General features: G+C 37.1%; 1 protein-coding gene across 5 annotated transcripts in view; it reads right to left on the reverse strand.

The window, feature by feature from the left end:
* GRM5 (glutamate metabotropic receptor 5) overlaps positions 1-13,766 on the reverse strand; it is a 511,261-nt gene that overhangs the window by 67,295 nt on the left and 430,200 nt on the right. For all 5 annotated transcript variants that reach the window (XM_072726148.1, XM_072726152.1, XM_026015232.2 and 2 more), the window contains exon 7: positions 11,316-11,442. In XM_072726148.1, coding sequence (XP_072582249.1) covers positions 11,316-11,442 — 127 coding nt within the window. The remainder of the gene's footprint in view (positions 1-11,315; positions 11,443-13,766) is intronic.

Here is a 13,766-nt window from a genome sequence, read left to right on the forward strand (position 1 = left end):
TTAGAGGGAGGGGAAGATGAAGTGAAGGGGAAAGTATCCAGAGACAAAACAAAGGACCAGTTTTTATAGAACATGAATTTGTAAGGACTTTGACTTTGAATGAGATCAGAAACCATGGGAGGTTCTTAGACAATGCAGCAATGTGATCTGGCTTACAGAAAGGTATTTCTGCCTGGGGTATTAAGTGGTTATAGGTAGGGACAAGGGTACAATCAGGAAGACTACTAAGGTTATTTCAGTAGTAAAGGCAATTAATGATGATTTTACAGTGGAGGTAAGGAGGAGTGGTATGATTCTGTTTGAAGAGTCAGTGGGATTTCCTGGTCAATTGATTAAAGGATATGAGAGGAATCAAAGGATGATTCCAAAGTTATTGGTTTGAGCTACTGAAAGAATGGACTTGCCACCAGGTGAAATATAGAAAGCTTGGGGATCAGGAAGATAAAGACCTGGTTTGCATCTTTGGAAATGTAGAATTTGAGATATCTTTTAGATATCCAAGTAAATATGTCAGGTAGGCAGTTGAATATTCAAGTTTGGAGATTAGATGACAAGTCTGGGCTATAGATTCAAATTTAGAAATGTCTTCAATGTATAACAGAATAATACCATGAGACTGGGTAAGATCACCAATGAAGCAAATGTAGATAGAAAAGACTAAGCCCTGGGATACTCCAAAACTTTAGCCTCAGTTTTATTTAAAACATACAGCTGAATATAAATGTAAAAACACTGAGGGAAATAGATGCTAGATCCCTTTGGGGAAGATTAAAAAAATCTTTTCTTCACTCTTGTGACTGAGAAAAATAGCAGAAGTAGATAATAATGCCTTCAATGAAATCAGAAAACTTTTGATTACAGAGAGTGATTTTAAAAAAGGAGGGGAGGGCACTTGGAGAGCTTGGTTGGTTAAGCATCCGCTCATGATCTTGGCTCAGGTCTTGGTTTCAGGTTCCTGAACTCAAGCCCCAAATGCCTTTTAGTTTTGTTATGGTTCATGACTACTTTTCTGGGGTTTCCAGATCACCATTAACCTGTTAACCTGTCTAATCCATTCATTTAGAATCGAAAAAGAATCTGAGTAACCTTAAAAGAAATGCTCATATACAAATTCACTGCCTATTCTGCACCATTCACTGGGCTAGTCATTGATTTAAAGGATCTTACTTTCAAATGTGGAAGACGTCAACAGAGAAAAGTTAGAACTTCTAGATTTTCTCATTCATTCATCTTCAATTAATCAATCAATCTCTATATTCATTTCTCATCACTATATATTTTTAAAATTTTATTAACACTAGACTGAAATATAATTGAATTGTTAACAGGTACTAAACTACTTGTACACTATTTAATCTCTCCAATAACTCTTTGAACTAATTACTACCATTACCTTAATTTTATGTGAGAAGTTGAAGCTAAGAGAAGGAAATTTATTTATAAAATCACACAGTAAATCACTGGCAGGGTATAGATTTGAACATGGATATGTCTGACCCCAGAGCCTTTTGATTTAAACCATTATGCTATTGTAAGTTAATAAAGATGACTTATTGCAGATATGTTGTGCACACAGCCCAAACTCTCACCTGCATTTTTTAAAACTACGTTTGTCATAAATTCACCTTCCTTAGATTGTATTGGTGTTTATGTAGCAAACTTTAGGAAAATCTAGAAAGTGCTTAGGGCCCTGGGAACTCCATTGTTAAATGAAGTCTCTTTTACACTTGGTCACTATTATGATGTTTGATCTTTAGAAAAGGATCGTCCCCATCATATCGGCTTTGTCAGAAAAGTAAATGTAAAATAGTGCTTCACTTGCTCTTTTTTTTTTTTTCACTTGCTCTTGAATAGCTTTGCGATATTGGAAAAATATTTTCAGGCACATATCTTCCTTACATATGACATGTTGTAACATTCCTCAGTGCTTTCTTTCTGCTTGCAAATTCCTTTTCCTTTTACCTGGTTAATTTCATTTCACATTCACTGATTCCATTTCCTTCCAGAAGGTACCACCAAACTGCCAAGACCTAGTTGATTTTCTCTTCTCAATGTTTCTATAGTAATCACTACTTACTCTCATCCTAACACTCTCCTTCCTCCTTTGTTCCTTTCCTTTGTTTATTTGTTCATTCTCGTATTTCCTCTTCCTCTTTTAGTCTTTCAGTTGACAAACATTAAATCAATTTCTACTATATGCTGGGTGTATTTAATATATTATATTGAAATTGCCTTTTTTTAGTATGTCTGTCTGCCCAGGCACTGGGATCCTTGAGGGTAGGGACTATGTCTCCATGATCACTGTGTGTCCAATACCTAGCGCTATGTTTGCACCTAGTTAGAATATTTGCTCATGAGTACCATCCACTGTGCCACCAGTGAACCTGGCATATGGTTCATTTGTAGTATATATTATAGGTTATAGTATTTTTTGACATTTTATTCATTTATTTTTGTGTGTGTGTGAGAGAGAGAGAAGAGTACGTGAGTGGGGTGAGGGGCAGAGAGAGAAGCAGAAACCCTACTGAGCCCCATGTGGGGCTCCATCCTGGGACTCTGGGATCATGACCAGCTGCTTAACTTACTAAGCCACACAGGTGGCTCTTCTCAATGTAAGCCCTATCATAGGTTATACTCTTAATGTAATTCCTGCTTTCAGTCAGCCCTCTTCTGTTATGGACCGTTGATTCTATATAAATGGAAAGTCAGATACCTTCCATTTACATCTCTATCTATAGAACTTAGCACAGCGTTGACAACGGTGTAGAAACTGGATAAAAGAACTTTTGCTGAATGAGTAATAGAATAACCAGCTGGTATAACATATGTTCCTATTCAAATTATTACCTAACCTAGAAGCCAAGAAATTAGAGGTCACCATAATGAAAACCTGTTCTGTTTTTAATATTAACAAGAAGTATTTAATATAATCATAGTGATAAAAATAAACATTTCTCAACTAAAATCACAACAGATCTCCCCTAAAGAATCAGAAACAAATAATATTAAATAAGTGGGAAATATCAGAAAGGGAGACAGAACATGGAAGACTCCTAACTCTGGGAAATGAACTAGGGGAGGTGGAAGGGGAGGAGGGCGGGGGGTAGGGGTGACTGGGTGGCAGGCACTAAGGTGGGCACTTGACGGGATGAGCACTGGGTGTTATTCTGTATGTTGGCAAATTGAACACCAATAAAAAAATAAATTTATTATTAAAAAATAAAAATAAAAAAATATTTAATACGTGGCAAGGATTTTTTTTACCCCTTTCCTCATCCAAGTTGAATTGTAGTAAATAGGCAGCACATTTTAAGGACAATTGAAATGAAAATATCAGAGCAATTTGGAGATAATTAACATGTGACCAGCTTGAACGCTTAATTTTTTTCCTTTCCATGACTTCTGGGTAATATGAAACAACAAAATGTGAATGGTGGAAAAAGGAAGGTGGGTAGCATAAAGCAGCAAAATCATAGTACTTGGGCTTGATTTTCCACTGGTTTTGTCAATTAATCCCTAGTTTGAACAGTTTACAGACTCTTCCTGGGTCTTAATTAATTCAATTATAAAATAGTAAGATCTACCTCATAGGACCCAAAAAGCTAATGCTTAAGATAGTTACAATGATTGGTAATGAAAATCAATCCTCCCTATGTTTTTTAAATCTACTTATTTATTAAAAGGCAAAAAAAAAAATTCCCAAGAAAAGTGGGACAAACTGAGGAATACAGACAAAGTAATTACCTGTAAGAAAAGAGTATCTGAAATGCTAGAGTTATAAAACTTGTGCGTGGTTAGTACCCTTGGAGCTCATCCTCCAATCCCTCCCAGGTTCCCACCAGCTCCCTTTTGTTAGACTCTCTTTTCTTTTTCTCCCTTAATGAAGATACAAAGATTTCAACTTCCAAAGCAATTAGGTAACTGGGGGAACCGAAGAAACTTCCTAGAGAATGTTCCTACTGACATTAAAATGTTGATAGCAAGCACCCTGCCTTCCTTCCATTTTACAGCTCTGCATTTAAAATAAATAAGATACATTTATAAAGTGAAAAGCAGGAAATCATTCTAACTTCCTGTCATAAAGCTTCTCATTGAGTTACTTTTTGGAAAGTCATTTTGTTTTTGCTTTTTCCTTTTCAGTTGGGTTTGTTTGAAGGTTGCCAGAGCTGGCAAGCCCACCTGAAAGGGTTTCCGTGGCTTTGGCTTTAGACAGAGGAACCACGGATCTGCTACTTTTAACCCATCCCAAATTCTTTGAGAGAAACAAATTAAAGATTCCTTCTAAGACAGTTTTTGCATTTATCTGGTCGGGAATGGTGTGTGATGAAAAAGTTGCCTTGGCAGAAGCTTTCAGGGAATTCTTTGAGTGTTGAGCTCTAAATTGTTGCTTTCCACTATTTTTTCCTCTTTCCTTTTTCAAACCAGATTAGATTGTAGTTGCATTGTTCTGTTTGGGAAACAGTTACCTTCTCCTTTCGATTTCAATTCCTAATCAATTTGTTCCTTTGCTCTTTATTCCCACCACATCATCATAGTCCAAACCACAAATAGATTCACATTGTGATTTGCAAAATTTCATTATTGTGGTTTTCTTTTATCCTCCTTTTAACTTCCCTGTTTTAATCTTTATTTTTAAATGTTATTGTTTAGTATTCAACATTTAAATAGTCCAAAGAATATGAAATATTTTTAAGTTATAAAGATTGTAAACATGCAGGGAATTATAGAATGAACATAAAAAATCCAGGTTTTTAAAAAAGATTTTATTTATTTATTCATGAGAGACACAGAGAGAGGCAGAGACATAGGCAGAGGGAGAAGCAGGATCCTTAGAAGGAGCCTGATGCGGGACTCCATCCCAGGAGCCCGGGATCATGTCCTGAGCTGAAGGCAGACCCTCAACCACTGAGCCACCCAGGTGTCCCTAAAAAATCCAGATTTAACAAATGGTGATATTTTGTCATAATTGTTTCAAACTACACATACACAGCTTAGAGACAAAATTGAAACCTCTTTTGTAACTACCATCTGACTCCCTTCCTTCTCTCTCTCTAGATGAAACTAGTATTCTGAAATTAGTATCCTTCCTGTCCATGTTTTTAAATAATATTCACTCTTTACATTGCAACTATTTGAATAATATTTATAAAGCAGTCCACCATGTTTGCATTAACTTTTTTATTCATTTCTTGGACATTCCTGGAGATGATAATTGCCTTGTTCAAAACTATTCTTTCTACTCAAATGTAAACATCGTAAGGGCAGAGAATTTTATGTTTTAGTTATGGAAATATTTTTAGCTCTTAGAACATTGCCTGAGGCAGAGGAATTGCTAGGTATATATTTGTTGAACAAATTACTAAGTAATTCAATAACGATTTTTAATTTCCCTTAGAAGAAACTTAAAAAAAAAGAAGAAACTTCAAAATATTTACCATGGCTTACAAAGCCCTTATAGAGATGGCCTCTGCCTCGCTTGCCTGTCTCATTCCCTCCACTCCAAACTCTCTGTTCCTTCTCAGTGGCTGTAGTCTAAGTCCCAAACACTCCTCTCCCATTTTAGTTTGACCAACTACCACCTTTCCTTCCATTCTTGGATATCTGCTGGTCATCAAAGAGACAAACTTAAAACTCCTCTAACTTGCTTCCACTGATATAGGATCCTATGCTCTTGGGTGTTCTATGTTATTAACACTCGATATCTTATTCTCTGTTAATATTTAGGATGATCATCTCTTTGAAGCAGGGATCCCATGTATCCTATTTATTGTTAACATAGATATCTGAAAGGTGTTAGACAAAAAATAACTACTTGCTGTCTAAATGAAAATAAGTTGGGTTAGGGACATTGTGTTCTGCCCTCATCCTCCATTTTTTTTCCTTCTTTCTGATTTTCATCCAGATTCTCTTTCTCTCTCTTCCTAATTCCTGGTTCCAGGTTCCTGCCAATTTATGATAGCTGTTAAGAATATGGCTAGCTTAAAATTTACTTTAATGGCCTTACTGATGGAAATATATTCACAGGATGCCTGGGTGGCTCAGCGGTTGAGTGTCTGCCTTTGGCTCAAGGTGTGATCCTGGTGTCCCAGGATTGAGTCCCACATCAAGCTCCCTGCATGGAGCCTGCTTCTCCCTCTGCCTATGTCTCTTCCTCTCTCTCATGAATAAATAAATAAAATATTTTAAAAAAGAAATATATTCTCATAGCATAATTCAATATTATATGCATATGTTTACACACATATATGTATGCATGTGTGTGTATGAAAAAGTCATCCACAATCCCAGCACTCACAAACATCGTTTCCTAACAGTGAGTAATCTTCATTTCAGCCATCCATCATTTGAATATATACAAATATATGGATAAATATGTAGATAGACATTAATGCCAGTTGACTGCCACCTCCACTTGTTTTTCTTTTCTTTTTTTTTTTTAAGATTTTATTTATTTATTCATGAGAGACATACAGAGAGAAGGAGGCAGAGAGACACAGGCAGAGGGAGAAGCAGGCTCCATGCAGGAAGCCCGATGTGGGACTTGATCCCCGGTCTCCAGGATCATGCCCTGGGCTGAAGGTGGCACTAAACCACTGGGCCACCCAGGCTGCCCCTCCACTTGTTTTTCTAAACAATTTTCAATTGTTAGTAGGCTCAGATCTCCTAATCATGCTACCAGTCTTATAGAACTGTGTTGGGATTAGATAAATTAACATTTGTAAGATGCTTCAAACAGTTCCTGACAGAGAAAGCATAATGTATATGGTAGTTGCTATCTATTATCACAATGAGGGCACTGGCCCAGCGGTGACCTGAGCTGTCATGTTATAGGCTGAAGTAGTGTAACTATAAGCCAGTTGGGTAGAAGGAAGGCTTAAAATATTCCCTGGAGCTAGCCCCAAGCATCTCTGTGGTGGTTTTGGAAGAGCTGAAGCCATCAGAGCAGTCTTCTGTCTAGAGGGCAGCCCCAAGTGATCTATTTGAATCAGAGTTGGTGAGATAGGTTTGTAAACAGCTATAGGCTCCTTGGAAAAATGCCGCTGATCTCAATTAAAGGTTAAACTTCACATAATATCAACGCAGAGACCTTTCCAAGTTTGGCATTTATTCCCCCCTTCTTCTTCTCCCCTACTCCCACATATACACACACTCACATGTATGCATGTAACCAGAGGAAAAGCATTTCATTTTTCTGCTTGGAAGCCTCCACTGGCCCTACACTGTCCATTGGATAAAGTCCAAACTCTTTAGTTAAAGCCTGTCTTCACAGGATGGCCCTAATATGTACTTTCGTCTTCATTTGTTACCCTCCCTATAATTTTCCTGCAGGTTGACATACATTCACTGAGTGCCTACTCTGTGCCGGGCATCACGTTAGAAGCTGGGAATGAAAATATGATTGAGATATAGTTATGTCCTTGAGAAACTGATGATTCAGTACAAGAGGCAGATAAAGATAAAGGCCATTAAAATCCAATTTGAAAACTGATGTAAAGAGGGAAGTACACCAAAAAAGATTTCATAGAGAAGGTGACATCTGAACAGAGTAAGGAAGGATGAGCAGGAGTTACTCAAGTAAAGAGGAGTAAGTGCCTTCTTAGCAGAGAAGATAACACATGTATGGACACGGAAGAACAAAATGTCATTGTGTTAGATAAGTATCATAAACAGCCTTTGGTGCTAGAAGGTAAAATGAGAGTTATAAAAATGGTAGTGACTGAGACTATACTATAAGAGGGTGAGAATGAGAGGGAATTCTGTATGCCATGTTGAAAAACTTGGAGTACATACAGTAGAGATACAAAAACACTGATAAATGTTGGGCAATGAAGTAAAATAGACAAATACGTATTTTGGGTACATTATCCAGCAGCAAGATGAAAAGTGGCATACATTTGATAGCAAGGAAATACACTGGGAAATTACAATGCTCGAATTACAATTGCAATGCTCGAATGTGAGATGATGAGAACCTAGTCAAGGGAAGAGTTGTACAAATGGACAGGAAAGGAGGGAATAAGGATATTTAGTGATTCAAATATCCCAGATTGATAAGTGACTGGATATGGGTGGCCAGGCATAGAGAAGAGTCTAAGATGGTGGACTTCATTTTGATTAGGGCATCTAGGAGAATGGTGGTATCATTCAAAGCCTTGATGTTGCATACTCTTTCTAATATGAACTTCTTCAATTTTTAAAAAGTGAGCTGAAGATTTTGCTTCAAGATGAAACTTTCTCAATTTCTCCATGTTAAGCATGCCCTTCTTCATTCTTTCATAATACTTTGTTCATTCCTTATCTACCTGCAGCACTTTAGTACACTGTGTTGTTTACCTTTTATCTCACTAGATTATAAGTTTATTGAAAACTTTGACTATATTTTGTATTTACAGTTCCCATTACATTTTCTGGCTCAAATTAAGGGGCTTGTTAAATTAATTATTTCATATTTCATTTGTTAAATTAATTAAAAACATGTCAAACTGATCTTGTCTTTTTTTTTAAGATTTTATTTATTTATCCATGAGAGACAGAGAGAGAGAGGCAGAGACACAGGCAGAGGGAGAAGCAGGCTCCAGGTAGGGAGCCTGACATGGGACTGGATCCTGGATCTCCAGGATTAGGCCCTGGGCTGAAGGCTAAAGTGGTAAACCGCTGAGCCACCCGGGCTGCCCAAACTGATCTGTCTAAAACCGAACTATTGATCTTTGTCAAAGAATGCATTTATTTTTCAGTCTTCAAGGGAGAAAATTTGGTACTCTTAATATCCCCTGCAGCCAATTCACCAGTATGCCCTGGTGATTCTACTTCAAAAGTATATCTCAAATCTTTCAATGCACTGTTTAGTCCAAGAGACTAAGTATTCTTGCCTGCAGTAGCAACCTGTAGTAACCACCCAACCTGTGGCCCTCTTCCACTTTCCATTCCTCTCCAAATTATTGTCCTGTATAGCTACCAGAATTGTATTTTTGAAAATATATATATATATATACACACAGACCTTATGTATGCCTCAGCCAGAATGCCCTTCTCACTATTCTTAGCTAGCTATTTCTATTTATCATTTAGGCTCCAACTATTTTTTCACTTCTTCAAAGAGAACTTTTATAACTACAAATTTAAATTATGTTTTCCTTAATATTTTCATTTTTTAAATTCTTGTTCTTTTACTTCATATTAAACATAATGTGTGTGTGTGTGTGTGTGTGTGTGTGTGTGCGCTGTGTAGCTCATCCATTCAACTAAGTTTATTGAAGACATTATGTTCAGCACTGAGTTAGCTCTGGGGATATCAGGATGTATGGGTATCAGAAAGCTCATTGTTTGATGGTGAAAACAGGTCTCAAATGTTATCAGAAGGCACTTAGATGCTTTTTCTCTTTTTTTAAAAGAATTTTCCTTTAGTCACTTGAGAGAGAGCGACAGAGACAGCACAAACAGGGGGAGAGGCAGAGGGAGAGGGAGAAGCAGTTTCCCTGCTGAGTAGGGAGCACTATGTGGGACTCCATGGCAGGACCCCAGGATCATCACCTGAGCTGAGAGCAGATGCTTAAGCATCTGAGCCACCCACATGCACCAGCATTTGGATGTTTTCTTAATTTTTTTTTAAGAAAAGGGAAATCTTCTCTATAAATACCAATCACAGAAGCAAAGTCTTAATGTGAGCTGGTCTCAAAAGGTCCAGGATCACAGGAGTTTTAGAACCAGGCTTTCGGAATTGTTAATACAACTACCATGGCTAATCTCTCATCGTGTGAGGGATAGAGTCTAACACTGATGATTTTATGATCTTTTAGCCTCTAGGAGTTTTATACTAGATCTATGTTCATTGTAAAACCGTATCCCACATGGTAGGCCTTCTGCCTCGACTGTTTTTTCTCTTACTCTCCTTGAAAATGTAGTCTTCTAGGTTCTTTCCTCATATCCCATGTCCACAAATCTCCTCTTTAATATATTGTACTAATATTTTTACCTTTTTGCCTCCCTTATTAACTTCTTTTCCTTAAAGATTGATTGATTTATATTAGGGGGGGTGGGGAAGCATGAGAGTATACTCAAGTAGACTTCTAGCTGAGTGTGGAGCCCACCTCAGGGTCCCATCCGAGGTCCCTGAAATCACAACCTGAGCCAAAATCAAATGATTTTTATTCTGCTCAACCAGTTAAGCAGCTGACTAAGTCACTCAAGCGCCCCCTTATTCTTTAAGATAAATGTTGTATCTTTATTTTTATATCTTTATTTCAATGGTAGGCAATAAGGCATGTAATATGCATCTAATAAATGTTTACTGAATAAACTGGAAGGAAAGATGAAAGGTATTATATTCTGTGTTTTTTTAAAGATTTTATTTATTTATTCATGACAGACACACACACAGAGAGAGAGAGAGAGGCAGAGACACAGGCAGAGGGAGAAGCAGGCTCCTGCAGGGAACCCCACAGGGGACTTGATCCCGGGTCTCCAGGATCACATCCCGGGCTGAAGGTGGCGCTAAACCGCTGGGCCACCGGAGCTGCCCATATTCTGTTTTTATACATAAAAATTAGAAATAGCTCTGAAATATAATCTTGAGAACAATGACATATTCCTTTACATATCTGGGAGAAAAAAAAACCCAAACCAAAATACAAAAGCTAAAGAAACAAAACAACACCAACAGAAACAAAACACCAAGCCAAAATGAGTTTTACCTTATGCCAGCATTATTTGAAAACTCATTATTGAGAGCTTCCTGGCTGAGACTAAGGAAAAGTACTAAGCGTAGTGAAGTTTTAGACAAATTTCTACCCAACTCTGGGAATATCCTGAGAATGGGCTGAAAAATGTCCAGCAGAAAACTTAGGAATTCTCATCTATTTTGGGGGTGAGGGCAGGAATAGTTTCTTTAAGATCTTATTTATTTATTTGGCAGAGAGAGAGAGAGAGAGAGAGAGAGAGAGAGAACGAGCAAGGGGAGTGGCAGAGGGAGAGGGAGAAGTGGGCTCTCCGCTGAGAAGGGAGCCTGAAGTGGGGCTCCATCCCAGAACCCTGAGATCATGACCTGAGCTGAAGGCAGATGCTTAACCAACTGAGCCACCCAGCACCCGCCCCCCGCCCCCCCGAGAGAATATTGACCAATCTCTCCCTGAGACATATTTTCATGATTAGCTCAGGCAATGGGAAGGCTTCTGTCCCTAAAGAAATTCTTTGTCACATGAACAAGACCACCAAGATGAGAAATACTTGGAGATGTGACACCCCCTCCACCCATGTCTGCATCCTTTTGCAGTTGATTTTTGAGGCATGTACCCAAGACGACATTGTGATACATATACCTGTAAGGTCATCAGTGGGCCACGACCCCAGCTGGCACGCCTTGCAGGTGTACTCATCGAAGACATACTCATTCTCTTTACAGGGTGTACAGGTCCAACAACAGCTGACTTCTCCCTTCCGGATCACCTAAGGTAAATATTTAAAATTTCGATTATTTTTTGTATAGATAAAAACTCAGCAATCCATTATTCAAATATGCTGTTTTGCAAAGCAGGAATGGCTTGCTTTCACATAAATTATTTCAAATGCTATCAGATAGGCAGTATAAATATTAATATTCTCATTTTATAATCAAAGAAACTGAAGCTGATTTTGAATGATCAGTCCAACATCATAAAATTAGTTGATGACAGGGTCTAGAATGAAATTAAATGCAAGTCTTTGTATACTTATTCTTAGATATCTATATTTAATTAAGTGCCTGTGTTTGTGCTCATATATAAATACACATTCATTTACATATGTATGTTTATAACTGAATTTTCTTCAGAGTCTGTGTCTGTCTTTCCCTAAAATTAAAACTTTTGCTTTTTGAATTTACCTTGGCTTCCCTCCACCAGTTAAATAATTGTTAGCAAAAAGCATCATATACCTGCTAAAGTTCAAAAATCTATCCATATTGATTTAAAAATCATTAGGAATTTCTATTGAATTAAGAGGTAGAACATGATTTTTTTTCTAGAGTTCATCTCTTTGGTCTCTGTTTCTACTCAAAATCTGGTTCAATAACTCACAACTCATTCCTTCCTATTCAAGTAGCTTTGATTTGCTTGGGATGATGGTGGATAAGGTCATTGAAGCTATTATACACCCCTTCATCTGTTTGATTTTTTTTTACGGCAATGGAAAATAATTGAAATGATTTAACAGTTGAAGGAGTTCCAGATGTTATTCTTTAGAAATAGATGTCTTTTAGTTTTTTCCACCACTGTTGCATGAATAGCCTCTGTGGAATAGAGATAGCATTCATTAAACATTCCTATAAATAATTAAAACTGTGATTAATAACCAGTACTAACCAGAAACAGCAATGATTACACTATATATTTCTCGTCCTCAGTGCTGACTCTATTACTGACCTTCGATAGTAAAATGTCTAGATACTGATAGCCATGTACGATCGTAAACTGGCACCTCTTTCGTTATATTTTCTATCCCTTTTGCTGGCTCTTGATACTGCAATCACACAAGGAGGGAATGATGACAAAAAGTTCTGGATCATCCTTTCCTTAAAATAACCAGATAAGTGAGGCAGAGTTGCTAATTAGACCTTCTCAATTTACCTAAAGTATTCTTCATAATAATACTACTTATTGGCTGTTTTCTGCCTGCTGTATGCTGTTATCTCATTAAAACAAGAAAGTAGTATAAGGTGGTGGGTTTATTTTGTTCTTTTTTTTTTAAGGGGTTAGGGTTAGGGTTACGGTTAGAACTGAGCTTACATAACACATATGGGTAAATGAAGGATCATATAACAGCCCTTGGACTTCAGGGCTCATGCTCATAAACGCTGAGCCTTATTGGTCTGTATAAAGGTTGAGTTCAGGGGTAGTTGGGGGGATGGGTGAAATAGCTGGTGGGGATTAAGGAGTGCACCTATCATGGTGAGTACTGGGTAATGCATGAAAATGCTGAATTTCATACTATATTGCACAGCTGAAACTAACATAACACTGTATGTATAACTAACTGGAATTAAAATAAAACTTAAAAACAATAAAGATAGAGTTCATGATATTTTGAAAGATGCAGTAGAAAGAGTCTTGGCCTTGAGAATCAAGAGGTGCCCCTACTTGTAGCCACTAAAACAACTGTGCAGCTTTGAACAGTCCCCCAGCTGATTTTGTTTCTTCAAACCAAGATCAATGCTTTTTAAACAATATCTAGCTTTATAGGATTTCCTGTTGATTAAATAAAATAGCACAGTGATTTGTAAGTGGTAGGACACTCTAAAAATGTAACCTGATTTATTAGTAATATGCATATAAATATTTATATAGAGAAATACATTTGATTATAAGGTAATTTCAACCACATTTGATAAAACTATTGTTGGATAATTACTAGATTTTGTAATGCAAGCAATCACATTTGAAATACTGTAAGATTCTCTTTCTTACCGGGGCATGGCAAACAAAAGCAGTTACATTTTTCCTTTTAGGAATATGCTCATTTTCTGTGCTTTAGCTTGCATTGGTTTGTAAATTTCACATTTTTTTAAGCCAAAATAAGATCATTTCCTTTTCCAAAAATAATTCCAATATTACAGTCTTTTTCTTTTTTTTGAATCAGTGGTGACAGCTCGGTATGTCTGCTTCTGATCATTTAGAATTGATTTGTATTACTTTTTTCATTTGTTGTATATGTTCTGTTTCACATTCACTTCGAGTTAGAAGAGAAAGTGACAATTCCATTACATAGTGATTCTCATTCTTTTTTTTTTTTTTTAA

Source organism: Vulpes vulpes, chromosome 11 (assembly GCF_048418805.1).
Source record: "Vulpes vulpes isolate BD-2025 chromosome 11, VulVul3, whole genome shotgun sequence".
In the NCBI taxonomy this organism is placed as follows: domain Eukaryota; kingdom Metazoa; phylum Chordata; class Mammalia; order Carnivora; family Canidae; genus Vulpes; species Vulpes vulpes.